This window comes from Mobula birostris, chromosome 3 (assembly GCF_030028105.1).
Source record: "Mobula birostris isolate sMobBir1 chromosome 3, sMobBir1.hap1, whole genome shotgun sequence".
NCBI lineage: Eukaryota > Metazoa > Chordata > Chondrichthyes > Myliobatiformes > Myliobatidae > Mobula > Mobula birostris.
In genome coordinates, this window is record NC_092372.1 from 215,896,851 (window position 1) to 215,924,594 (window position 27,744).

The window sequence follows — 27,744 nt, forward strand, 5'->3', positions numbered from 1 at the left end:
CTTTCAAGAATCACTTGATTCTGGCATGGTCCTGGAGGAATGGAGAATTGCAAATATCATGTCACTCTTTAAGAAGGGAAGAAGGCAAAAGAAAGAAAATTATAGGCCAGTTAGTCTAACCCCAGTGGTCAGGAAAGTGTTGGAGTCTATTACTAAGGATGATATTTTGAGGGACTTGGAGACTAATGATAAAATAAGTCAAAGTCAGCATGGTTTCTGTCAAGGGAAAGCTTGCCTAACAGATCTGTTAGAGTTCTTCAAGGAAGTAACAAGCAGATGGACAATGGAGAGGCAGTGAATGTCATTTACTTGGATTTTCATAAGGTGTTTGATAAGGTGCCACACATGAGGCTGCTTAACAAGATAAAATTCTATAGCATTACAGGAAAGATACTGGCATGGATAGCAGAATGGCTGACAGGCAGGAGGCAGCGGGCAGGAATAAAAGGGGTCTTTTCTGGTTGGCTGCCAGTGCCTAGTGGTGTTCCTCAGGGGTCAGTATTGGGACTGCTACTTATCACATTGTTTGTCAATGATTTGGATAATGGGATTGATAGATTTGTGGCAAAGTTTGCATATGATACAATGATAGGTGGAGGGGTAGGTAGTGCTGAGGAAGCAATATGATTGCAGTAGGACTTAGACAAATTGGAAGAATGGGCAAAAGCATGGCGGATAGAATACAGTGTGGGGAAATGTATGATATTGCATTTTTGTAAAAGGAGCAATAGTGCAGACTATTATCTAAATGGGGAGAAGGGTCAAACATCAGACTGAGGACTTAGGAATCCTCGTGCAAGGCTTCTAGAAGGTTAATTTACAGGTTGAGTCTGTGGTAAAGAAGGCAAATGCAATGTTGGCATTTATTTCAAGGGGAATAGAATATAAAAGAAAGGAAATATTGCTGAGCCTTTATAAGACACTGGTCAGGCTGCACTTGGAGTATTGTCAACAGTTTTGGGCCCCCTATCTCAGAAAGGATGTGTTGTCATTGGAGAGAGTCCTGAGGAGGTTCACGAGGATGATTCCAAGAATAAAGGGGTTAACATATAAAGAGTGTTTGGCAGGTTGGGGCCTGAACTCACCGGAATTTAGAAAAACGTGTGGGGATCTCATTGAAATCTACCAAATATTGAAAGGACTAGATAAGGTGGATGTGGAGAGGATGTTTCCTATGGTGTAGGTATTCAGAACTGTACTTGATCTGGTATTGGGAAATTAACCTGGTCAGGTGTCAGGTCTCTCAGTGGGAGAGCATTTTGGAGATAGTGATCACAATTCTATCTCCTTTACCATAGCATTGGAGAGGGATAGGAACAGACAAGTTAGGAAATTGGAGTAAGGGGAAATATGAAGCTATCAGGCAGGAACTTGGAAGAATAAATTGGGAACAGATGTTCTCAGGGAAATGTATGGCAGAAATGTGGCAAACATTCAGGGAATATCTGTGTGGTGTTCTGCATAAGTATGTTCCAATGAGACAAGGAAAGGATAGTAGGATACAGGAACCGTGGAGTACAAAAGCTGTTGAAAATCTAGTCGAGGGGAAAAGAAAAGCTTACGAAAGGTTCAAAAAACTAGGTAATGATAGAGATCTAGAAGATTATAAGGCTAGCAGGAAGGAGCTTAAGAATGAAATTAGGAGAGCCAGAAGGGGACATGAGAAGGTACTGGTGAGCAGGATTAAAGAAAATCCCAAGGCATTCTACAAGTATGTGAAGAGCAAGAAGATAAGACGTGAGAGAATAGAACCAATCAAGTGTGACAGTGGAAAAGTGTTTATGGAACTGGAGGAAATAACTAAGGTACTTAATGAATACTTTGCTTCAGTATTCACTATGGAAAAGGATCTTGCCGATTGTAGGGATGCCTTACAATGGATTGAAAAGCTTGAGCATATAGACATTAAGAAAGAGGATGTGCTGGAGCTTTTGGAAAGCATCAAGTGGGATAAGTCTCTGGGACTGGATGAGATGTACCCCAGCCTACTGTGGGAGGCGAGGGAAGAGATTGTTGAGCCTCTGACAATGATCTTTGCATCATCATTGGAGATGGAGAGGTTCTGGAGGATTGGAGGGTTGCAGATGTTGTTCCCTTATTAAAGAAAGGGAGAAGAGATAGCCCAGGAAATTATAGACCAGTGAGTCTTCCTTCAGTGGTTGGTAAGTTGATAGAAAAGGTACTGAGAGGCAAGATCTATAAACATTTGGAGAGGCATAATACGATTAGGAATAGTCAGCATGGCTTTGTCAAAGGCAGGTCATGTCTTATGAGCCTGATTGAATTTTATGAGGATGTGACTAAACACACTGATAAAGGTAGAGCAGTAAATGTAGTGTTTGTGGATTTCAACAAGGCATTTGATAAGGTACCCCATGCAAGGCTTATTGAGAAAGAAAGGAGGCATAGGATCCAAGGGGACTTTGCTTTGTGGATTCAGAATTGCCCACAGAAGGCAAAGAGTGGTTGTAGATGGGTCATATTCTGCATGGAGGTTGGTGACCAGTGGTGTGCCTCAGGGATCTGTTCTGGGACAGATCTTCATGATATTGATAAATTACCTAGATGAGGAAGTGGAGGGATGGGTTAATAAATTTGCTGATGACACAAAGGTTGGGGGTGTTCTGGATAGTGTGGAGGACTGTCAGAGGTTACAGAAGGACATCGATAGGATGCAAAACTGGGCTGAGAAGTGGCAGATGGAGTTCAACCCAGTTAAGTGTGAGGTGGTTCATTTTGCTAGGTCAAATATGATGGCAGGATATAGTATCAATGGTAAGACTCTTGGCAGTGTGGAGGATCAGAGGGATCTAGGGGTCCAAGCCTATAGGACACTCGAAGCTGCTGCGCAGGTTGACTCTGTGGTTATGAAGGCATACAGTGCATTGGCCTTCATCAACCGTGGGATTGAGTTTAAGAGCCAAGGGGTAATGTTACACAGTTAAATAGGACCCTGGTCAGACCCCACTTGGAGTACTGTGCTCAGCTCTGGTCACCTCACTACAGGAAGGACGTGGAAACATAGAAAGGGTATGGAGGAGACTTACAAAGATGTTGCCTGGATTGGGGAGCATGCCTTAAGAGAAAGGGTTGAGTGAACTTGGCCTTTTCTCCTTGGAGTGGTGGAGGATGAGGGGTGACCTGATAGAGGTGTATAAGATGACGAGAGGAATTGATCATGTGGATAGTCAGAGGCTTTTTCCCAGGGCTGAAATGGCTAACACAAGAGGGCTGTTTTAAGGTGCTTGGAAGTAGGTACAGAGGAGATGTCAGGGGTATGTTTTTTATGCAGAGAGTGATAAGTACGTGGAATGGGCTGCCAGTGACAGTGGTGGAGGCGGACATGATAGGGTCTCTTAAGAGACTCCTGGACAGGTACATGGAGCTTAGAAAAATAGAGGTCTATGTGTAACCCTAGGTAATTTCTAAGGTAAGGACATGTTCGGCACAGCATTGTGGGCTGAAGGGCCTGTATTGTGCTGTAGATTTTCTATGTTTCTAACTAGAGGGCACAGCTTTAAAATTGAGGGATGACCTTTAGAACAGAGGTAAGGAGGTTTTTTTTTGCCAGACAGTAGTGAATCTGTGGAATACTCTACCACAGACTGTGGTGGAGGCCAATTCCATGAGTATATTTATGGCAGAAGTTGATTGTTTCCTGATCAGGCAGGGCATCAAAGGATATGGTGAGAAGGCAGGTATATGGGGTTGGGGGGGATCTGCGATCAGCCATGATGGAATGGCCTAATTGTGCTCCTATGTTTTATGGACTTATGGTCTTCTCCTCACCCTTTGGTGCCTCACCTCTTTTCCTTTCTGCCATGATCCTGACCTATCAGATTCCTTCTTCAGCCCTTTAGCTATCACCTCCCAGCTTCTCACGTCAGCCACCCCTCCCCCTCACCTGGTCTAACCTATTACCTGACAGCCTGTACACCAAGCCCTCCCCCACCTTCATATTCTGGCCTCTTCCCTCTTCCTTTCCAGTCCTGATGAAGGGTCTCAGCCCAAAACATCAACTGTTTATTCCCCTCCATAGATGCTGCCTGACCTACTGAGTTCCTCCGGCATTTTGTGTGTGTTGCTCTCGATTGCCAGCATCTGCAGAATCACTTGTGTTTGTGATTCAGCGAAGATGTGAGGTAGATTTTTTTAAATCAGTGGGTGATTATAGTCTTGTATATAAGGTTCTTTGGTAAAGAACCTTTTGTAAAACTCAAAAAGTTGAAAGTCAAGTTTATTGTCGTGTACACAAGTAGATGCAATGGAAAGATTACCTGCAACCGGATCAAAGGGTATCAGAGAAGGAATGTTCACAAGAAAACAAACTGTACAAAACTGATCTGAGAAAGAACATCATTAGAGTCCTTTGTAGTGCAAAGTTGCTGCACAGAGCTGTGCTTTGGAGCATTGCCATGTGCACATAGGCTTGTTTTCACTGAATTTGAAAAATAATCAAATTGCTTGCACCAGGAGCTGGATAGCAATGCAAAGCACCTTGTGGTAATGTTAAACACTGCAGAATATCCACACCCACTGAATTCAATTTGTGACTTTAAATGACAGTACACTTTGTAAATCCTGGAGGTCACATCCAGCCAATATTTCTCATTTTATTGTTGCGTTATCACAAGCAGACACCAAGACAAAGGCTTTAATCTGGGTGTTTAATATTGATTCTACACTAAAGAAATAATTACACCATCAGTATTTCAATGTCAAGCTGCTTTAAAAATGATTAACCCTAAAAAAACACAGTTCTGCAGATTGACATGAAGGATGTTAATGCCAGGGAATTACTAACAGTGACTATGCTTCAAAAATCAAAGGTTAATAATGGGAATATAGATCATAAGACCATAAGACATAGGAACAGAATTATGCCATTCAGCCCATCAAACCTGCTCCGCCATTCCATCATGGCTGATTATTGTCCCTCTCAACCCCATTCTCCTGCATTCTCCCTGTAACCTTTGATACTGTTACTAATTAAGAATCTACCAAACCCCGTTTTAAATAAACTTAATGACTTGGCCTCCACAGCCGTCTGTGACAATGACAGATTCACCATTTCGTTTCATCTCTTTCTAAAGGGACATCCCTCTATTCTGAGGCTGTGTCCTCTGGTCCTAGACTCTCCCACCATAGGAAACACCTTCTCCACATCCTTTCAATATTCAATAAAGTTTGGGGTAGGAATTTACACTGAATGTAAACCTGTTTAAAAGGCCCAGTATGTGAGAGTCTCATTCTAATGACTGGCCTGCTTACAACTAAAGTGTAATCAAGTTCATCTTTGATGTATTTGTTTGTACAGCCTGAGAGCCCAGAGGACCAGCTGTTATTTGGAATATACTGTATGAGCTTAACAAGGTTATGAAGGTAGCCTATTAACTGTCTCCATGGCAACAGTAAAATTGAAACCTTCTTGGCAGCCAAATGGCTATGTTCTGAATTAAGGTGTCATTGAAGATGAGAGTACATCTTAACCCTGGGTCTATAGTGAGATCTACAGGAGTTCTGTGGGCAAACTTTCACCAGGTGGACTGCTGCAGTTCAGGAAGGAGGTTCATCCCCACCTTCTCAAGGGCAATTAATGCTGGTTTCGGCAATGACGCGCACATGCCATAAAGCATGCAAATCTTCCCCTGGCCAAGTACATTGTAACACACACAAAATGCGGGAGGAACTCAGCAGGTCAGGCAGCATCTATGGAGGGGAATAAACAGTCGTGGTTTCAGGCTGAGAGCCTTCAATCCTCATCAGTCTGGTTAGCGTGATGCTTACAAGCACCAGAGATCAGGTCCAATCCGGCCGCTGTACGTTCTCCCTGTGACTGAGTGGGTCTCCTCCTCGTGCTCCAGTTTCCTCCCATGTTCCAAAGACTGAGGGGTTATGGTTAGTAAATTTTGGATGTGCTATGTTGGTGCTGGATACGCAGCGAGACACGTGGGCTCCCCAGCACATCCGCAGACTGTTGGTAATTGATGCAAACAACACATTTCACTGTACATTTCAATGTACCTGTGACAAATAAAACTAATCTTTCTTTCTAAGACACCTTGCTCTTCAGTCTGTTTCTCCATAAATCCCTTCAACCTTGAGCATCAGGTGGTCAGGAAAACCTGTTCAGCCACCTCTCTGTCACTACCTTATAATGATACACTTTCTAGTCATAGAGTCATACAGCATGGAAACAAGCCCTTTGCCCCAACTCAACCATGCTGACTGTTTTGACACTGAGCTAGGCAAATCTGCCTGGGTATTTCATCATCATCATCATCATTACATGCATGTGCCTTGTCATATGATGTGGCCAATCACGGTCTATGACCATGGCTGTTCTTGGCAAATTTTTCCACAGAAGTGGTTTGCAATTACCTTCTTCTGGGCAGTGCCTTTACAAGATGGGTGACCCCAGCCATTATCAATAGTCTAAAGAGACTGCCTGCCTGGCTTCAATGGTTGCTTAACCAAGACTTGTGATGTGCACCAGCTACTCATACGACCATCCACCACCTGCTCCTGTGGCTACACGTGACCCTGGTCGAGGGGGAGGGGCTAAACAGGTGCTGCACCTTGTCCAAGGGTGACCTGCAGGCTAGAGGAGGGAAGGAGAGCCTTACACCTCCTTTGGTAGAGATATACCTGTATCTCCACCCCAACTTGGCCCATAGTCCTCCGAACTCCTCCTATCCAAGTAAATATCTAGATGACTTTTAGTTGTTGCTGATGTTCCTGCCTCTAAAGCCATTTCTGGCAACTTATTCCAAATACGCACTACCCTTTGCATGAAGAAGTTGCCCCTGATGTCCCTTTTAAATCTATTGCTTCTGATATTAAACAATGCCCTCTTGTTTTTAGCACTTCACTGCCTCCCCTTTCCTTGGGGGGAAAATGATATGCTTTCATGTGGTCCATGCCCTTCGAGAGCTTATTTATCTCAATCGGGTAATCCCTCAATCTTCTACAGTTCAGAGAATAAAATCCTAGTCTATGCAACCTCTTCTTCTAGATAAGCCAGATTTCAACCATCATCATAATTTGTTTCCATGGCCATTTTCTTTACAAGTGTGCAGCATTAAACCATTTGATTAAAAAAATGACAATTATATGTTCTAAATCCTACCTAATAATCTAAACTACAACAATCTCCGTTGTAAGCAGAGGAAGGGCGAGGATCCAGAGGAGGTTCGCAAGAATAATCCCGGGAATGAATGTGTTAACATACCCTTTCAGGAATGTTTAATGGCTATGGGCCTGTACTTGCTGGAGTTTAGAAGAATGGGGGTGGGGGGGATCTTACTGAAACCTATTGAATATTGAAAACCCTAGATAGATCGGATATACAGAGAATGTTTCAAACAGTGGGTAAGTCTTGAACCAAAGGGTATAGCCTTGCAATACAAGGAAGTCCCTTGAGAACAGAGACGAGGAGGAACTTCTTTAGCCAGAGGGTGGAGGATCTGTGGAATTCATTACCACAGACAGCTGTGGAGGCCAAGTCATTGGGTATGTTTAAAGTGGAGGTGATAGGTTCTTGATTAGTAAGGGTGTCAAAAATTACTGGGAGAATGGGGTTGAGAGGATAATAAATCAACAATGGTGGAGCAGGCTCGATAGGCAAATTGCTTAATTCTGTTCCTATGTTTTTTTTTCTCAAGAGATATTGAGAAAAAGAAGGAGGTGCACAGCAGGTATAGGCAGGAAGGACCACTTGAGGTACTTGGGGAATATTGGACATGCAAGGGAACACTTAAGAAGGAAATCAGGAGGGCTAAAGGAAGGCATGAAGTTGCTCTAACAGACAAGGTGAAGGAGAATTCCAAGGGCTTCTATAGGCATATTTAGAGGAAAAGGACAGCAAGGGACAAAATAGGTCCTCCAGAAGATCAGAATGGTTATCTATGCATAAAGCCATTGGATATTTGCTTCACGGTAGAAACCAGAGAGTGGTAGCGGATGGTTGCCTCTCTGACTGAAGGCCTGTGACTAGTGGTATGTCACAGGGATTGGTGCTGGGTCTGTTGTTGTTTGTCATCTGTATCAATGCTCCTGATGATACGTCATAAACTGGATCAGCAAATTTGCAGATGACACCAAGATTGCAGGTCCAATTTCAACATTTTATTTATTTATTTACTTTTTATAGCCAGGGGAGTAAAAATATTTATGGTGCGTCTCCATTGCAATGTACAAGCAATAAAGGGGAAATGTGGGAGGATATTGTTCAAATGCTATAATTGTATACATAAATGTTTTGTATACATGTGTGTACACTCAGATACACAATCAGATTAACGTATAGTTAGATATGCAATCAAATCAATGTGTATTGATAAATCTGATAGCCTGGTGAAAGATGCTGTCGCAGAGTCTGTTGGTCCAGGCCTTAATGCTGCAATACCATTTGCCAGACGGAAGCAGCTGAAACAGTTTGTGGTTAGGGTGGCTGGAGTCCCTGTTGATCCTCTAGGTCCTTTTAACACACCTGCTGCTATAAGTGTCCTGAATAGAGGAAAATTCATATCCACAGATGTGCTGGGCTGTCTGCACCACACTCTGCAGTGCCCTGTGATTGAGGGTAGTACAGTTCCCATACCAGGCGATGACACAACCAGTCAGGATGCTCTTGATGGTGCCCCTGTAGGAAGTCCTGAGGATTTTGGGACTCATGCCAAACTTCTTCAGCCATCTGAGGTGAAAGGGGTGCTGTTGTGCTTTTTTCACCACACAGTTGATATGTATAGTCCAGGTGAGATCCTTAGAGATGTGTATACTGAGGAACTTGAAACTACCCATCCTCTCAACTACAGTTCCACTGATGTCAACAGAGGCCATTGAGAATAGGGGCTAAGGGAAATTTGGATAGATACATGGATGAGAAGGGCATGGAGGGATTTGGTCTGGATAATGGTTGACAGGACCAGGCAGATTAATAGCTCATCATGGACTAGATGGGCTGAAGGGCCTGTTTCTGTTCTGTAGCATTCTTTGACTCTATGCCTTATTCTCTCGTGGATTTAGAGGGGATCAAAGAAGGATCTTTTTCGCCCAGAGAATGGGAGTGCCTGGAGTGCACTGCCTGAGAAAGTGGGGGAAGCATTTGAGATGTGTGTATACGAGCACCTGAATCGCCCAGGGCACTCCCAAGTGTTTTAAAGCCAATGATTTTCTTTTTGTCGTGATTGATTGTTGGCAAAGCAGGAAAAGCAGTAGTCAGTTCACATCTATAAAATTTGCTAATAGTGAGGTAATAATGGCCTGGTATGGAAACTCCAATGCCCAGGAACCAAAAAGTCGAGAGAAAGTGGTGGACACAGCCCAGTCCGTCACAGGCAAAGCCGTCCCCACCATTGAGCACATTTACAAGGAGCGACGCCACAGGAAAGCAGCATCCACCATCGAGGACCCCCGCCATCCAGGCCATGCTCTCTTCTCGCTACTACCATCGGGCAGGGGTACAGGAGCCGTAGGTCCCACACAACCAGATTCGGGAACAGTATTTACCCTTCAACCATCAGCCTCCTGAAACAGCATAGATAACTTCACTCACCACAACTCTGAACTGATTCCACAACCTACAGTCTCACTTTTGAGAACTCTACCACTTGTGTTCTCAGGATTAATATTATTACTATTATTTGCACAATTTGTCATCTTTTGCACATTGGTTGCTTATCAGTCTGTCAAGATTTTAATAAATTCCATTGTATTTCCTGTAAGTAGTTGCAAGAAAATAAACATCAAGGTAACATATAGTGGCATACGTGTACTTAGATAACAAATTGACTTTGATTTGGAGATCCTTCGTTCTAAACATTGTTTGAGGTATTAGAGTTGGTCATGCAACCAATATCTTCCCCTTCTTCAGACAGAGGTTGGGGAGACGGGGAAGGAGGGAGAGATGAAAAGAGGAAGTGACGGAAGGAGCAAGGGAGAGAGAGAGATTGAGAGAAAGAGAGAGGGGTGGGAAAGAAGCAAGTGGGAGAGAGGAAGAAGGTGGGAGGGAAAGGGGTAGAGAGATATAGAGAGAAGGAGAGAGAGATAGAGAGGGAGAGGGGGAGGGAGGAAGGGAGAAGGAGAGATCGAGAGAGAGAGAGAGAGAGAGAGAGAGAGAGAGAGAGAGAGAGAGAGAGAGAGAGAGAGAGAGAGAGAGAGAGAGAGAGAGAGAGAGAGATCTGCTGCTCACAGTGCCAGAGACCCAGGTTTAAACCTGAGTTAAGGAATTCAGTGGGGTTCCTCCAAATTCCAATCAACTTCAGAGTTTAAAAGAAAATCTTTCTCAGATCCTTTCTGAATCTCTAACACAAGAGATTCTGCAGATGCTGGAAATCTTGAACAACACAGAAAATGCTGGAGGAACTCAGCAAGTCAGGTAGTGTCTATGGAGAGAATAACTTGTCCCTCCCCACTGATATCTCTCCTGGCACTTTTCCCTGTAAGTGTGACAGCTTATTGTCTTATTCTCTCATGGATTTAGAGGGGATCAAAGAAGGATCTTTTTTGCCCAGAGAATGGGAGTGCCTGGAGTACACCGCCTGAGAAAGTGGGGGAAGCATTTGAGAGGTGTGCATACGAGCACTTGAATCACCCAGGGCACTTCCAAGTGTTTTAAAGCCAATGATTTTCTTTTTGTCATGATTGATTGTTGGCAAAGCATGAAAAGCAGTAGTCAGTTCACAGTTATAAAATTTGCTAATAGTGAGGTAGTAATGGCCTGGTATGGAAGCTCTAATGCCCAGGAACCAAAAAGTCTGGAGAAAGTGGTGGACACAGCCCAGTCCATCACAGGCAAAGCCGTCCCCACCATTGAGCACATTTACAAGGAGCGACGCCACAGGAAAGCAGCATCCACCATCGAGGACCCCCGCCATCTGATCTTCTGGAGGTGCCCCCATCACACCTCCTCCCTCACCACCATTCAGTGCCTCAAAAAGACCTTCCAGCTGAGGTGACAGTTCACTTGCGAGTCTGTGGGAGTCACCTACTATGTAAAGAGATTGAAGCAGATTTGAGGACGGCTATGTTGAGCACCTTTGTTTTGCCTGCTGAAAAAGGCAGGATCTCCCAGTGACTACATCCTCAATATTCTTAAATGGGAGGGTGAACAGCCAGAGGTTGTGGTCCATGTAGGACCTAGGACCAATGACATAGGTAAGAAGAGTGATGAGGTCCTTGGGTTTTGGCCCGAAACGTCGACTGTACTTTCTTCCATGGATGCTGCCTGGTCTGCTATGTGTATTGCTCGGATTTCCAGCATCTGCAGATTTTCTCTTGCCCGTACAGAAGACATGGTTTTCACCTAAACTGGAAGGGGACTAATATCCTAGCAGGAAGGTTTGCTACTGCTGAATGGGATGGTTTAAACCAGAGTTGCAAGGGGATGGGAACCAGAGCGCCAGAATAGATAATGGAGAGTTTGTGAAGACAGATGTATTTAAGACCACGGATAAAGACAGCAATCAAAAGGTTGAGCATGGTGGGACTAATGTTCTGAGCTGGGTATATTTCAATGCAAGAAGTATTGTAGGAAAGGAAGGTGAATGCAGAGCATGGATCAACACTTGGAATTATGATATTGTAGCCATTAGTGAGACTTGGCTGCAGGAGGGGCAGGACTGGGGCTTTGGGGCTCCGTTGTTTTAGATGCAACAGAGTGGGAGGGATTAGAGGAGGAGGGGAGGCGTTACTAGTCAGGGAAAATGTCACGGGAATGCACAATCAGGACAGGCTGGAGAATTTGTCTAGTGAGGCATTATGGGTGGAACTGAGTAGTAAGAAAGTTATGACCATGTTATTGGAGCTATATTACAGACTTCACAACGGTCCGAGGGGTTTAGAGAGACAAACTCATAGAGAGGTCGTAGACTGGTGCAAAAAGCATAGGGTTGTTATAGTAGGTGATTTTAACTTTCCACATATTGATTAGGACTCCCACACTGTAAAAGGACGAGGTGGGATAGAGTTTGTCAAATGTGTTTAGGAAAGTTCCCTTCATCAAAACATAGAAGTCCCAACGAGAGAGTGTGTGATACAAGATATGCTATTAGGGAATGGGACAGGACAGGTGAAAGAAGTTTGTGTAAGGGAACACTTTGCATCTAGTGTTCATAAACGCCATTTGTTTCCAAGTAAATATGCAAAAAGATAGATCTGGTCTGTGGGTTGAGATTCTAAATTGGAGAAAGGGCAATTTTGATGGTATCAGAAATTATCTGGCAGGTGTGGATTGGGACGGACAGAAATTATCTGGCAGGTGTGGATTGGCAAAGGTGTACTTGGTAAGTGGGAGACCTTCAAAAGTGAAATTTTGAGAGAACAAAACTTGTGTGTGCCTGCCAGAGTAAAAGGTAAAGATAACAGATGTAGGGAACCTTCGTTTTCAAGAGATATTGAGACCTTGGTTACATAAAAAGGAGGCGCATAGCAGGTATAGACAGGTAGGAATAAATGAGCTGCTTACAGAGTACAAGAAATGCAAGAGAACACCTAAGAAAGAAATCAGGAGAGCTAAAAGAAGGCATGAGGTTGCCCAAGCAAACAAGGTGAAGAAGAATCTTAAGGGATTCTACAGATATGTTAAGAGAAAAAGGATTGTAAGGGACAAAATTGGTCAGAAAGATCAGAATGGTAATCTATGCATGGAGCCAAAAGAGGTGGGGGAGATCTTAAATGATCTCAAATGATCTTGAATGATTTTTGTTGTATTTGTATCTACTCTTTAAGTTCCTCAGGGCCAATATCACAAATGACCTGACTTGGTCCAACCAAGCAGAGTCCACTGCCAAGAAGGCCCACCAGCACCTTTACTTCCTGAGAAAGCTAAAGAAATTTGGCCTAAAACCCTCACTAATTTTTATAGATGCACTGTAGAAAGCATTCTTCTAGGGTGCATCACAACCTGGTATGGAAGTTGTCCTGTCCAAGACCGGAAGAAGATCGTGAACACAGCCCAGCACATCACACAAACCAGTCTTCTGTCCTTGGACTCACTTTACACCACACGCTGTTGGAGCAGTGCTGCCAGGATAATCAAGGACACAACCCACCCAGCCAACAAACTTTTTGTCCCTCTTCTCTCTGGGAGAAGGCTCAGGAGCTTGAAGACTCGTATGGCCAGATTTGGGAACAGCTTCTTTCCAAGTGTGATAAGACTGACCTGCCTCTCGGTTTTTTTTTGCACTACCTTACTTTCCCTTTTCTATTTTCTATTTATGATTTATAATTTAAGTTTTTAATATTTACTATCAATTTGTACTCTGGGGAGCGTGAAGTGCAGAATCAAATATTGCTGTGATGATTGTATGCTCTAGTATCAATTATTTGGTGACAATAAAGTATAAAGTACTCAGGAGATGGACACAGAGTCTATAGAAGTGAGGTAAAGTGGCATCAAATTCATCGACCCTATACAGATTACAGAGGAGGAAGTGCTCACTCTCCTGAGACAAATTAGGGTGGATAAATCCCTAGGGCTTGACATAGTGTTCCCTTGGACCCTATGGATGGCAAGTGCAGATATTGCCAAGCAGAGATATTTAAATCATCCTTAGTGACAAGTGAGGTAGCAGAGGATTGGAGGATAGCCAATGTTGTTCTGCTGTTTAAGAAAGATTCTGAAAATACCAGGAAATTATAGGCTGGTGAGCATAACATCAATAGTGGGGGAATTATTGGAAGGTATTCTAAGGGACTATATGTATGAGTATTTGGATAGAAATGGACTGATTAAGGGTGTACTTAATAAGCTGAATACTACTGGACTCCTGGTTTGATGTTTGATATTCTGTGTGTTGTCGGCTTGCTTTATTACCGTTTGCTCAATTTGCCCTTTTTTCACATGTTGGGTGTTTGATGTTTTCTTGAAGGGGTTCCATGGTGTTTCTTTGTTTCGTGATTACCTGTGGGAGTACGAATCTCAGAGTTGTATTCTGTATGCATACTTTGATAATAAATGTACTTTGAACTACTAACTGGATACACGACTATTCAGAGAATATAGAGATTTGGATCATGTGAGGGAATTAGTTTGATTTATTGTCTTAGGCATAGACACCATGAATGGAAGAGCCTAGACTTGTGCTGTACCCTAAACCTACGCCCTCTAATTTTAAACATCTCTACTCTGAAAAGTTTTCTATTATCCGTCCTCATGTGCCAGATCCCCTCAATCTCCTCCACTCCAAGCGTTGAGATCGGACATAGATGTTCCCTGAATAGATGAGTCCCCCCCCCCCCACCCACCCACCCCTGGATTCCCTCTGTATTTCTTAGTCAACATCCACAAGCTGTTAGCGTTTTTTTTTTGCCATGCGCACAAATACAGCGAGGTACAAGCATTGTTGCGTCTCCGCCAGTTGTCAAGCTGATGGGGTGCGGGTCTCTATTTTGTTCCATTCTCCCTAGCAACGTTGAGCTCGACAGAGTAAATTGGCAGACCCTCATCTCGTAGCAAATTTACACCAGAATTTCCAGGGTCATAACTGGGGGACATGTTTACACTTACTGCTGAATTACCACAGGGAAATAAGGCGCGCAGGGCATTGTAAAGACGCACATTATCTGAACGAGTGTGAGAGCAGATTCGGTAATCATATGCAACCGGGCACTGGGATAAATGAAAATACATAGGAAATTGGAGCAAGAATAGGAGATGTGGCTCCTTAAACCCGGCCCAACTTTCAATATTAAAAGTTTGCACACAGCTCCACCTCTTCCCTTAACTTTACAATCCAATCAAAATACCATAGGCGCAGGATACATTAGATATATTACATTCCATTTATTCGGGACTTTTTTTTCCGAGGTATACTATCTACTCCCACACGCCTTGGATAGGTGAACCCTTATTAAGCTATGCTTATAAACACAAGATTCTGCAGATGCTGGGAATCCAAAGTAAAATGCTGGAGGAACTCAGCAGGTCAGGCAGCGTCTATGGAAATGAATGTTCCGGGTCGAGGCCCTTCACCAGGATTGGAAAGGAAAGGGAAGAAGCCATTCTGGTGATGGCCCGTCCTGATGAAGGGTCTCGGTCTGAAACGTCGACTGTTTATTCCTTTCCATAGATGCTGCCTGGCCTGTTGAGTTCCTCCAGCACTTTGTATGTATTAAGCTATTGTGAGGGGAACCCGTTTGAAAAAGGATTGGTTATGGGAAAGAGCAGTGGGATTTGGATAGGTCGATGGGAGAACAGCCGCGTGCGGTGCAATCTAATCGGATTGCCCCAAACTAAACCATATATCAGTGCATCGACGTTTTAGGAACAGACTTTTCCCCTCCGCCACCGGATTTCTAAACGGTCCATGAACCCATGAACACTATCTCGCTATTCCCTCTTTTACACTTGTTATTATTGTAGTTTTACGTAATGTTTTTAAAAAAGTCTTGCACCGGACTGCTACCACAACACAAATTTTACCGGCATAGGTCGGCGAAAGTAAGCGAGATTCCGATTCGGAAACGCGCAACGTGCAGACTCGGGATCTCGGACTTCTGTTCGGGAATGTCTCAGGACGTTGGCCACGTCCACGGATTCAGCAGCTCACCTGAACCGAAGACAACATGGGTCCGTTCCTTCTGCCTCTGCCGCATGGAATCATACTGCTCCACAAGCTGGTTAATATCCATCAGCACCGAGTGATCTCCCGAGTCGCTTATCCTCCCGTATCGACCAGCAGTGTGATCACACACGCCTGTTCTGTCATCTGGGCAGACCTCAGTCCGATCCACCTGTCCCCACCCGCACTTCAAGTTTGGACAGCAGGGAGATATCAACATCCTGGTTTGTTTAAAAGTTAAACACACAGAAGCCACATCAGATACGTAGTGGCGGCCAGGATGTCGAACCTGGAAACCACAGCCCTGGCTCGGCTACACGTTGACTGAATGGGGGAAAAAGACTCACACACCTCCCATACTCCAGAATCAAACTCGGCTCGTAAACGCCGAGCAGTATCTTGTGTACCAAAAGCAGCGCGTTGCAGTTTACTTTTGGTTTAAAAAAAAAGAAGCCATGCCAAATAAGCAGGGTGGGGGGTGGGGGTGGGGGGGAGGGTAGAGGTTGTACGAAATTAACCCATTCCTTCCGGTCAACGTGTGATCAAACTTCACAAAGCGAAACCAAACAAGTTCTCTCCCGTGTCTTATTCGGGTTTCTTCTTGAACAGAATACTGAAGAGCAAATAATGGCCAAGTGAGACTAAGGCACAGGATATATTGATGTTTGTTTTTATTCTCCCTTGATTATTTGGAAGTTTAAGATGTAAATTAGGAGGTATGCATCAAAACAAAAATAAAACATAAATCTAAACCAAAAGCTTATGTGAGTTGTTTAGGAACACTCAGAATAAGGAGAATGTTTAGGAGCAGAGTCTGTGGACTCTTGATCTCCAAATCTATGTCAATATAGCCCCCCCCCCCCCACACGCACACATTACTTGTCTGGCTGCACTGGACATTCTCTGTAACTGTAACACTACATTCAACATCTTTGTACTTATGTATGGGATGATCTGAATGACATGTCTAGGAGGTATGAAAACAACAGCTTTTCATTGTGGGCTGCTCCCAGCACATCCTCAGACTGTGTTGGTTGTTAACCCAGACAACACATCTCACTGTATGTTTCGATGTAGATGAGATAGGATAAATAAATCTAAATCATTAATAAATGTGGATACTATAGAGAGAGTGCAGAGGAGATTTACAACGATATTGGGATATTGCCTGGATTGGGGGGCATGCCTTAAGAGAATAGGTTCAGTGACGGAGGATGAGAGGTGACCTGATAGAGGTGTGTAAGATGATGAGAGGCATTGATTATGTGGATAGCCAGAGGCTTTTACCCAGGGCTGAAATGGCTAAAATGAGGGATTTTAAGTTTTAAGGTGCTTAGAAGTAGGTACAGGCGGAGATGTCAGAGGTAAGTTTTTCACAGAGAATAGTGGGTGCGTGGAGTGCACTGCCAGTGATGCTGTCACAACCACGGATTCAGCAGCGCAGCAGATTCAGTCAATTGCGCTGTTGAATATGCACGTGTCAGCTAATTATTATTTCATTGCGATAGTATTTAACTCCATCTATTCCGTCGTAGAATTTGTTGAGACTTGGATACAGTACAGCAGCGCTTCGCTGCCTGTTTGCATTCAGTCTTTCCTGAGAAATTGGACAGTCAGGTCAACTGACTCTAAAGACTAACAGTATTTGTTTTATTCTTAGTTGTTCTTTTCAGCCGCTGTGTAGGCTTTGTTCACCATTTGAGAGCTTTAGCTAATGTTCCTGTTTGACCTAGTGTTTATTGTTTTCTTTTCTCTTTAACACTGTTCACATTAAAGTCTGTGAAATATCGACCTGCTTCAGTGTCTCTCACTCCGCACTTGGGCCATATCTGAACTCGGTGACAGATGGATACAGTAGGGTCTATTAAGAGCCTCTTAGATAGGTACACGAAGCTTAGAAAAATAGAGGGCTTTGTGGTAGGGAAATTCTAGGCAGTTTCTCAAGTTGGTTACATGGTCAATACAACATTGTGGGCTGTATAGAACACAGAATAGTACAGCACATTACAGGCCCTTCGGCCCCCAATGTTGTGCTGACCCTCAAACCCTGCCTCCCATATAACCCCCCACCTTAAATTCCTCCATATACCTGTCTAGTAGTTTCTTAAACTTCACAAGTGTATCTGCCTCCACCACTGACTCAGGCAGTGCATTCCACACACCAACCACTCTCTGAGTGAAAAACCTTCCTCTAATATCCCCCTTGAACTTCCCACCCCTTACCTTAAAGCCATGTCCTCTTGTATTGAGCAGTGGTGCCCTGGGGAAGAGGCGCTGGCTACCCACTCTATCTATTCTTCTTATTATCTTGTACACCTCTATCATGTCTCCTCTCATCCTCCTTCTCTCCAAAGAGTAAAGCCCTAGCTCCCTTAATCTCTGATCATAATGCATACTCTCTAAATCAGGCAGCATCCTGGTAAATCTCTGTACCCTTTCCAATGCTTCCACATCCTTCCTACAGAGAGGCGACCAGAATTGGACACAATACTCCAAGTGTGGCCTAACCAGAGTTTTACAGAGCTGCATCATTACATCGCGACTCTTAAACTCTATCCCTCGACTTATGAAAGCTAACACCCCATAAGCTTTCTTAACTACCCTATCTACCTGTGAGGCAACTTTCAGGGATCTGTGGACCTGTACCCCCAGATCCCTCTGCTCCTCCACACTACCAAGTATCCTGCCATTTACTTTGTACTCTGCCTTGGAGTTTCTCCTTCCAAAGTGTACCACCTCACACTTCTCCGGGTTGAACTCCATCTGCCACTTCTCAGCCCACTTCTGCATCCTATCAATGTCTCTCTGCAATCTTCGACAATCCTCTACACTATCTACAACACCACCAACCTTTGTGTCGTCTGTATGTTCTAAATAAACCTAAATCTAATAACCCTTATTAGATATATCTTATCAGAATATTGATGCCAAGTGTCTGTGAGCCCAAGTCCACTGGAAGCTAGAGGCTGAAGAATATGGCTTGCCTTGGCATTAAAGGTCTGCGTGTGTGGGTGGGTGGGTGGGAGGAAGGAACGGGGTTTGTTTTGCTGGTGTTGTTTTGTTGCTTAATGTGTTCTATTTTGTTGTGTACTGTGTTGTCCTGCTGAGCATTGCGGGCATGCTATGTTGGAGCTGAAGTGTATGGTGACACTTGTGGGCTGCCCTTGGCACACTCTCAGGTGTGTTAGTTGTTAATGCAAATGACACACTTCAGTGTAGGTTTTGATGCACATGTGATATATAAACTTGAATCTTAACTTGATTACCAATTACGACGTCTTTCTGTGTTCCTCTGATCTTGACAGAAACAGAGGCAGAGTAGGTAATGGGGAGTTTGTCGAAGAGGAAGGATAATATCCTTGTAGGCAATGAAGGAAAGAGATTCCCTGAAGAACTAAGAGGGTTTAACATTCATCATTCTGTGCTTGGCTTTTGCTTCTTGGCAGAATTACCATTCTCTGGAGGTTTAATCTGGAACTTTGAGTAACCATAGAAACATAGAAAACCTACAGCACAATACAGGTCCTTCGGCCCACAAAGTTGTGCCGAACATGTCCCTATCTTAGAAATTACCAGGTTTACCCATAGCCCTCTATTTTTCTAAGCTCCACGTACCTAACCAAAAGTCTCTTAAAAGACCCTATCGTATCCGCCTCCACCACCATTGCCGGCAGCCCATTCTACGCACTCACCACCCTCTGAGTAAAAAACTTACCCCTGACACCTCCTCTGTACCTACTCCCCAGCACCTTAAACCTGTGTCCTCTTGTGGCAACCATTTCAGCCCTGGGAAAAAGCCTCTGTCTACCACACGATCAATGCCTCTCATTATCTTATACACTTCCATCAGGTCACCTCTCATCCTCCGTCGCTCCAAGGAGAAAAGGCCGAGTTCACTCAACCTGTTTTCATAAGGCATGCTCCCCAGTCCAGGCAACATAAAACCTGGGTGTATTTGATGATGGGGTGGCACTGGGTGGGTGGATGAGAGTGCAGGAGGTGTTCTAAAGTCCTTTTGTTTCACTTTGTATGTACCTTCATCTTCCTGGCATTTTGCCTCAGAGATCACATCAATAATTCACTGCTTAAACTTTCAAATAATCAAGGGAGCGTGGAAACAAACATCAATAAATCCCGTGCCTTTGTCTCACTTGGACATTATTTTGTCCTCAGTAATTTAGTGAGGTTCTGGCATGCTGAGATTATAAAAGTCGAAGGAATAGGGACTTCACCATTGGGCTGGATCCACCATTCAGTAATATTATAGATAGTCTCTTATTTCAGTTTTTGTGCATTAGTCTGTAAGAGATGGGAGCAGAATTAGGCCATTTGGCCCATTGACTGTGCTCTGCTATTCGTCATAGCTGATTTATTTTCCCTCTCATCCACACTCTCCTGCCTTCTCCCTGTAACCTTTGACTGCCTCCATAACTCTCCTCCCCATATCCCCTCTTACATTAATATCTAAGCACAAGCTTGTGATCTTTGCTGCTTGGTTCTGATGCCAAGATGGCCATGGACTAATTCAGCATGGATCATAATGGACAAGCCTGATTTTATTTTGACCCATCGCTCAAACATGCAGGTTTCCAGCAGAAATGGCGGAACTACGTTTCCAAGTTCAAAGTAAGTTTATTATCAAGGTACATACACTCAGTAGCTACTTTATTATGTACACCTGCTCATTAATGCAAATATGCATAAAAGCATGCAGACATGGTTAAGAGGTTCAGTTGTTATTCAGACCAAACATCAGAATGGGGAAGAAATGTGACTTTAACCATGGAATGATTGTTGGTGCCAGACAGGCAGTTTGAGTATACTGGTTCAAGTGGACTGAAAAGCGACAGTAACTCAACTAATGACATGTCAGAAGCGCATCTCTGAACACACAACATGTTGAAACTTGTAGTGGATGGGCTACAGCAGTAGAAGACCACAAACATATACACAGTGACCACTTTATTAAGTACAGGAGGTACCTAATAAAGTGTCCACTGAGTGTATATTACTTGAGTATATAGAACATAGAACAGTACCACACAGGAACAGGACAGCTACAAAATAAATCAACCCCCCCCCAAGCCAATCCCTCCTACCTACACCATGTCCATATCCCTCCATCTACTTCACATTCTTGTGCCTACCCGAATGTCTCTTAAAAGCCTCTGATGTATTTGCCTCTGCCACCATACTAGGCAGCGCATTTCAGGCATCCATCACTTTCTGAGTACATACCCTTTGAACCTACCCCCTCTCACCTTCAATGCATGCCCTCTGTTATTCTGTTATTAGAAATTTCTACTCTGGGGAAGAAGATGCTCCTGGTCTATACTATCTCTGTCTCTGATAATCTTATAAACCTCTGTCAGATCTCCCCTCAGTCTCTGCTGCTCCAAAGAAACCAACTTGAGGTTGTCTAGCATTGTGATATCCATGCCAATTCAGAGCCTGATGGTTGTAGGATACAAATAAGAGATTCCGTAGATGCTGAAAATCTAGAATACACCTACAAAATGCAGTAGATCAGGAAACATCTCTGGAGGGGAATTATGAGCAATCTCAGCCTGAAACTTTTACAGTTTATTCCCCTTCATAAATGCTGCCTGACCTGCTGAGCTCCTCCAGCATCTTGTGTGTTCTCCAAGTACAAGGTTCTTTTGCTTAGTCCACAAGCTGTATAGTGACATCAGTCAGAACGGAGGCAGCTATGTAAATCCCATGCTAATCATATCTGCAGAACACACTGTTTATAAAGTTATAGCTGTACAGCATAGTAACAGGCCTCCAGCACAACTCAGTCATGTTGACCAAGATGCCTTTCTGAGATTGTTCTATTTGCCTAAGTTTCATCCACAGCCCTCTAAGCATCTGGTATCCTTGTACCTGTCCAAATGTCTTTTAAACATTCTAAATATCCATCACTCTCTGTGTGAATAAAGTGTTCCTCATGTCCCCTTTAAACCTTTCCCCTCTCATCTTAAACCAATGCCCTTTAGTTTTCGGCTTCCCTACTTCGGGGCATCCACCTTAATGATTTTATAAATCTGTACAAGGTGATCCCTCAGCCTCATTCACTGCAAGGAAAGCAGTCCCTGCTTACTTAGTCTCTCCTGTTGCAGCCGACCAATCGCAGATGGTGATGAGTCAGCCTACCAGAGAGTGAGATAGGACACCTGGCAACCACAACCTCTCGCTCATTATCAGTAAAACTACAGAGCCAATTGTTGATTTCAGTGCATATGCACCTGTCTGGTTTGGGGGACTAGCTGGTGGAGGGATTCAGCAGCTTTAAATTCCTGGGGTTAACCTATCAGATGACCTGTCCTGCGCCCAGCACATAGATACAATCACAAGGAAGGTGCGCCAGCGACTCTACTCTCTTGGGAGGTGAAGTAGATTCGGCTCGTCACTGAATATTCAAACAAAGGATTACTGTGAGCATCCTGACTGGTTGCATCATGTCTGATACAGTAATTTGAATGTACAGGAATGTAGGAAGCTGCAGAAAGTAGTGAACTCAGCCTGGTACATCCCTCCACACCACCGAAGGTATCTACAGGAAATACTGCCTCAAGAAGGCCACATCCATGTAGGGTTTCTCAGTAATGTTAACTGCTAAGGCTAATGTAATGGCTTCTCTGTAGTGTTAAGTGCTGAGGTGATGGTTTCTCTGTAGCAGCAATGTTTGGGTTATAACTACTGATAACAGGTGGCTAGCCAATGGGAGAAATATTATTCTTTCCTGTATGTCTGGGAACCGGGGTTTTCGGTCGAGGAGAGTGAAGAGGAAGGACACGTGTGGAGAGCTCTGGTAGACCACCGGACAGCATATACTGGAATCCGAGGGTCACTGAAGGTTGTTCGTGGAGGAATACCTGCTGCGTGAGCTCCAAAGTATTTTGAAACTTTAACTGTGGGCCTTTTTATTTTTGTTTGTTTATTTTCATACTAACCCTATATTCGAAGTAAGATTCATAAAGTTTATCATTTGATTGTATATGGTGTACTGTCTGATAATTTGCACTGTAGGTTTGTGACAGGAATACACTACACAGCATCCACCCAAACTTGAATACCCTGTTTGGCGGGGCCGAAAGCTGATTCCCCCAGACAAACGTGAGCGACGAGCCTGGTGGGTTACATCCATCATTAAAGATCCCCACCATCCAGGCTATGCCATTGCCTTGCAGCTACCATCGGGTGGGAGGTACAAAAGCCCAAAGTCGCTCACTACCGATTTTCAGAATAGCTATAACCCTGCAGCCAGTTGTTTCTTGAACCAATCGGCACAGCCCTAATCACTACAGATTAGCAAATCTGTTACTATTTTTATTTATATACACACATTCTTTCTCTCTCTCTCTCTCCTTTTTCTCCCTCTGTCCCTCTGACTATACCCCTTGCCCATCCTCTGGGTTCCCCCCACCTTGTCTTTCTCCCTGGACCTCCTGTCCCATGATCCTCTCATATCCCCTTTGCCAATCACCTGTCCAGCTCTTGGTTCCATCCCTCCCCCTCCCATCTTCTCCTATCATTTTGGATCTCCCCCTCCCCCTCCCACTTTCAAATCTCTTACTAACTCTTCCTTCAGTTAGTCCTGACGAAGGGTCTCGGCCTGAAACGTTGACTGTACCTCTTCCTAGAGATGCTGCCTGGCCTGCTGCGTTCACCAGCAACTTTGATGTGTGTTGCTTGAATTTCCAGCATCTGCAGAATTCCTGTTGTTGTTTACTATTTTGATCACCCTGCATTAAAATGGACATTGTTGCTTAATTATGCAGCATCTATGGAGAGGAATAAAGAGTGAACATTTTGGGCCAGGCCCTAATAAATGGTCTCGGCCCAAGATGTCAACTCTTTATTCCTCTCCACAGATGCTTCTTGGCTTGTTGAATTCCTCAAGCATTTCCTCTGGATTTCCAGCATTTTCAGAATCTCTCGTGTTTTTATATTTAATTTGTAATAATTGTCTATAATTTATCTTCTTGCGAATGCTGCTTACTGATGAAGCTGCTGCAAGTAGGCTTTTCATTCCACCTATACAAAACGGGTACTTGTGCTAATGACAATAAACCCAGTATAGACTTTGACTTAAAACTCAAGCCCTCCAGTCCTGGCAACACATTTGTGAATAATTTCTGCACTCTCTCTGGATTAATCACATCCTTCCTATAGAAAGGTGTCATGGTCTGGTCTGTAAAGTCCACATTCCGGTTCACGGTCTGGTCCACCGATCCTTGTTCCGGGTTTTCCTGTTTTCTCCCTTGTTCTGTTGGGTGCCTTAATTGAGGCACCTGATTCTCATTTTGATCTGGCACATAAATACCTCTGCAAACCAGGGATTGGTTGCTGGACTGTTCCCTTCCCTTCCCCTTCCTTCTGAAACCTTCGCTGCCAACCTCGTCAAGTTCAACCGCCGGAGTGAGACCGGAGCCCTGCCACGCCAAGAGAAGGAACTATCTCTCGTTGAGTTTGGAACTGTCTCTTTGTGTCCCCATGTTTAGTGTCCGTGTTCTGTGTATGAGTCCCAGCCCTACGTCCTGTGCTTCCCAAGGAGGGGTCCTGACTCTGTGTTCCCTGTTCCTGTGCTCAAGTGCAAGGCTCTGTGTTCCTGTGCTCAAATCCAAGGCTCTGTGTTCCAAGACCAAGTCCAGGCACTGTGTTCCAGCCCTGTCCAAGTCTGAGCTTCGTGTCCTCATCCAGTTCTGGTGCCTCGCCCAGCCCAGTGCTGGAGAATCCTCGTCCAGTGCTGGATCATCCCTATCCGAATCTTCGGCAGTCATCCTGGCCCTGCATCCTAGAAAGGGTCCCGGCCCTGCACTCCTAGTAGGAGTCCCGGCTCCGTACCCAAGAGCCTAACCAAGCAAAGTCCAAGAGCTGAGCCAAAACTAGTCCAAGAGCCTTGTCCTGCCCTGGAGTGCCTCATCTAGTCCAAGAACCTTGTTCTGTCCAAGTCAAAGCTTTGTGTTCTCGTCCTGTCCATGTGCCTCATTCTGTGCAGGAGTTCCACATCTAGTCCTGTAGCCTAGCCACGTCCAGTCCTGTAGCCACATCTTGTCCTTGCCTAGATCCGGGGTCAGAGTCTGAGTCAAGACCCAGGTTCCAGATCCCTGTCCAGTCTCTGGCTCGGAGTCCTAGCCCAGGCTCCTAGTTCCAAGTTCTTCACTTTCCTAGTCTTAGTCCTAGCCCAGGCCTAGTGTCCTTGTCTCATTCAGGGCCTGTGTCAATGTCCAGCATCGTTTCTTCCTGATTCCCCTTGCTTTCTTGACAAACCTAATCCTGTTCCTAGGGCTGCAGTGTCTGTGTCTTGTATTTGGGTCCGCCTTCAGCGCCTCCCCCCTCCCCCCCATGACAAAAGGTGTAGACAGGAGTTTGGAGTACGTTACAGACAGATCATTAAAGGTCTTATTAAAGACCATCTGGACTGCTCCTGATCATAATTTGCATATTGGTAGAAAGCTAGAGATCCGCAAAGAATTCCTTAAATTAAAATGAAGTCCAGAAGCAAGGGCTTCAACCCGAAACATTGACATTTCCTTTCTCCTCACAGAGCTAAGTTCTTGCAGGAGGTGGAATGTTGTCACTGATTCCAGCTTCTGCGGTCTCTTGTGTCTTGATTGGAAATGTTATTCTTTTAAGAAGCTTTCATTGGCACAAAGACAATCGGACTTTGATCCTAAGTAATTGTTATTAAGGGGGTGAACCTGTCATAAATTCCTTTAGTAAATTTAATTTCTCAGAAGTTTATTCAGGCAAGACCATGTTGTTCACAAGTCTACTTGCCAAACTAGAAATGTTTGTCATTAAGCATATACCTAAATAGCACTTTGACATTCAGGGCATAAAAGTGTTTGTAAGGAGTTGGTTCAGCAAATATAATATTTATTGGCCTGCAGCATGAAAGGTTACCAGGAAAGATGAAATAAAATATCTGCAAAAGTCAATGTCAAGGTTGAGTTTATTTTCATCTGCACAAGTACACGTATGCACAGGTGCACTGAAAAACTTACTTGCACTGGTATCACATGCACATTGTATCCTTAAGCAGTATTCACAAAAAAAATATAATTTAAATATAAATTATATACAACTTTACAAGAAAGAACACAATTAGGATGGAAAAAGCAGGAAATCTGAGATTTTAAAAACAAAATGCTGGATATTCTTAGCAGGCCAGGCAACATCAAGGGTGAGAAAAAAGTTACTAATTCAGGACAAAGACACTTTAACAACTTTACAAGAAAGAGCACAATTAGAACGAAGAAACAGCAAAGCAGAAAATCTGCAAGGAAATGAGAAAATACTGTATATTCTCAGCAGGTCAAGGTAGGTAGTTGGGCATTGGAAGCAGTTAACTGACAGGCTGATTAATGATTTTAAGGTCAATAATGAATTTCTTTTTCTTGGGGAATAGTTTAAATCAGGGACATTTGGTTAATCATTTAGTGGCAATTGGGAAACTAGATTTCAAGCTCAGTCTGTAATTAGTTTTCTGCACCATCAAGTTCTTGAACTCATCTGCACAAATCTAATCATAGCTCAGCATTGGAACTTGTTTCACTTCTGCTGGCAGCTCGTCCCACACTCTCACCACCCTCTGTGAAGAAGTCTCCACTAAGGTCCCCTTAAATCACCTTTCACCCTTAACCTATGACCTCTAGTTCTAGTCTAACCAAACTTCAGTGGGGGGAAAACCTACTTGCATTTATCCTATCAATACTCATAATTTTGTTTACCTCTATCAAATCTCCCCTCATTCTCCTGCTCTCCAAAGACGAAAGTCCTAAGCTATTCAAGCTTCGCCTCCAAGTCAGGTCCTCAAGTCTTGGCAGAAACCTTGTTAATTTTCTCTGTACTCTTTCAATCTTATTGATAGCTTTCCTGGAGGTAGGTGACCAGAAATGGATACATTACTTCAAATACTTCACCAATTTTAACATGACATCAAATACTCTACAAGTATGTGAAGAGCAAGAGGATAAGATGTGAGAGAATAGGACCAATCAAGTATGACAGTGGAAAGGTGTGTATGGAACCGGAGGAGGTAGCTGAGGTACTTAATGGATACTTTGCTTCAGTATTCACTGTGGAAAAGGATCAGTGACAGCCAGGAAAGACTGGGTGACAACTGCGAAGAGTGGTGACGACTGGAGAGTCGGTGACAGCCCGAAGAGACGGCAACTGGGGCAGAATTGGCTGGCGACCCAATCTGTGTCCTCTGAGAGGAGGACCCCCACAACAGCTACGACGAATCTAAGGGAAAGATACCGCTGGGGTGCTCGGGTGGGGGTGGGGGAGGATGAGCACCCCAGTCGGTGGACACAATGGCATCAGACCCACACAATGAACAAACGACTTTGAGGAAGAAGTGTGCATGTGGCAAAATCTGCAAGAACGATCGCAGCTTGAAAATCCACCAAGTGAGGATGAAGTGTCTGGCGGGAGCAGGAGCAGCACAATGCGCAGGTATCCAACCTGGTGAGGTGAAGGAAGTGCCAGGCCCGGAGTCACCCCATAGTGCCCGGAACCTCCAAGTGCTGCAAACTAATCCCTCTAACATCAAGCCTAACAGGAGGCAGATCAAATGGCCTGCAGCTAACATGACTCCACTGTGGAAGCAGTTTGATCAAGATGTCAACCAAATTCTGGAGGCAACTGCGAAGGGAGGGGTCAATGGGAAGTTACAAGCCATGACAACAACCATTGCCAGCATCGCAGCTGAACGGTTCGGAGAAGAGGAGAAGAAAGGCTCCAAAGCACCTCAGTCGAAGAACCAAAGAGTGTTGAAGATCCACAACATCAGGCAGGAGATGAAAGTGTTGAAGTCCTAATACAAGGAGGCAGGAGAAGAGGAGCGCATTGACTTGGCCCAGCTGATGTGCATACTACGAAAGAAGATCAGGGTCCTCCGCCGGGCAGAGTGGCATTGGAGACGACATCGTGAAAGGGCCCGAAAATGTGCTGCCTTTATCGACAACTTGAGGAAGGACATTCTTGCTATTGAGGGAGTGCAGCGTAGGTTCACAAGGTTAATCCCCGGGACGGCAGGACTATCATATGTTGAAAGATTGGAGCGACTGGGCTTGTATACTCTGGAATTTAGAAGGCTGAGAGGGGATCTTATTGAAACATATAAGTGGCCCCCGATGCATTTCAAACCAGCCAAGTCAAGATCGAT

The 27,744-nt window shown here is 44.2% G+C and overlaps 1 protein-coding gene across 1 annotated transcript in view; it reads right to left on the reverse strand.

The window, feature by feature from the left end:
• The window catches only part of LOC140195563 (uncharacterized), a 30,012-nt gene extending 14,002 nt beyond the window's left edge, over nt 1-16,010 (reverse strand). Inside the window, exon 1 of the mRNA XM_072254122.1 lies at nt 15,552-16,010. Within this exon, the coding sequence (XP_072110223.1) occupies nt 15,552-15,783 (232 nt within the window). The 5' untranslated portion in view covers nt 15,784-16,010. The remainder of the gene's footprint in view (nt 1-15,551) is intronic.
• Between the last annotated feature and the right edge of the window lie 11,734 nt (nt 16,011-27,744).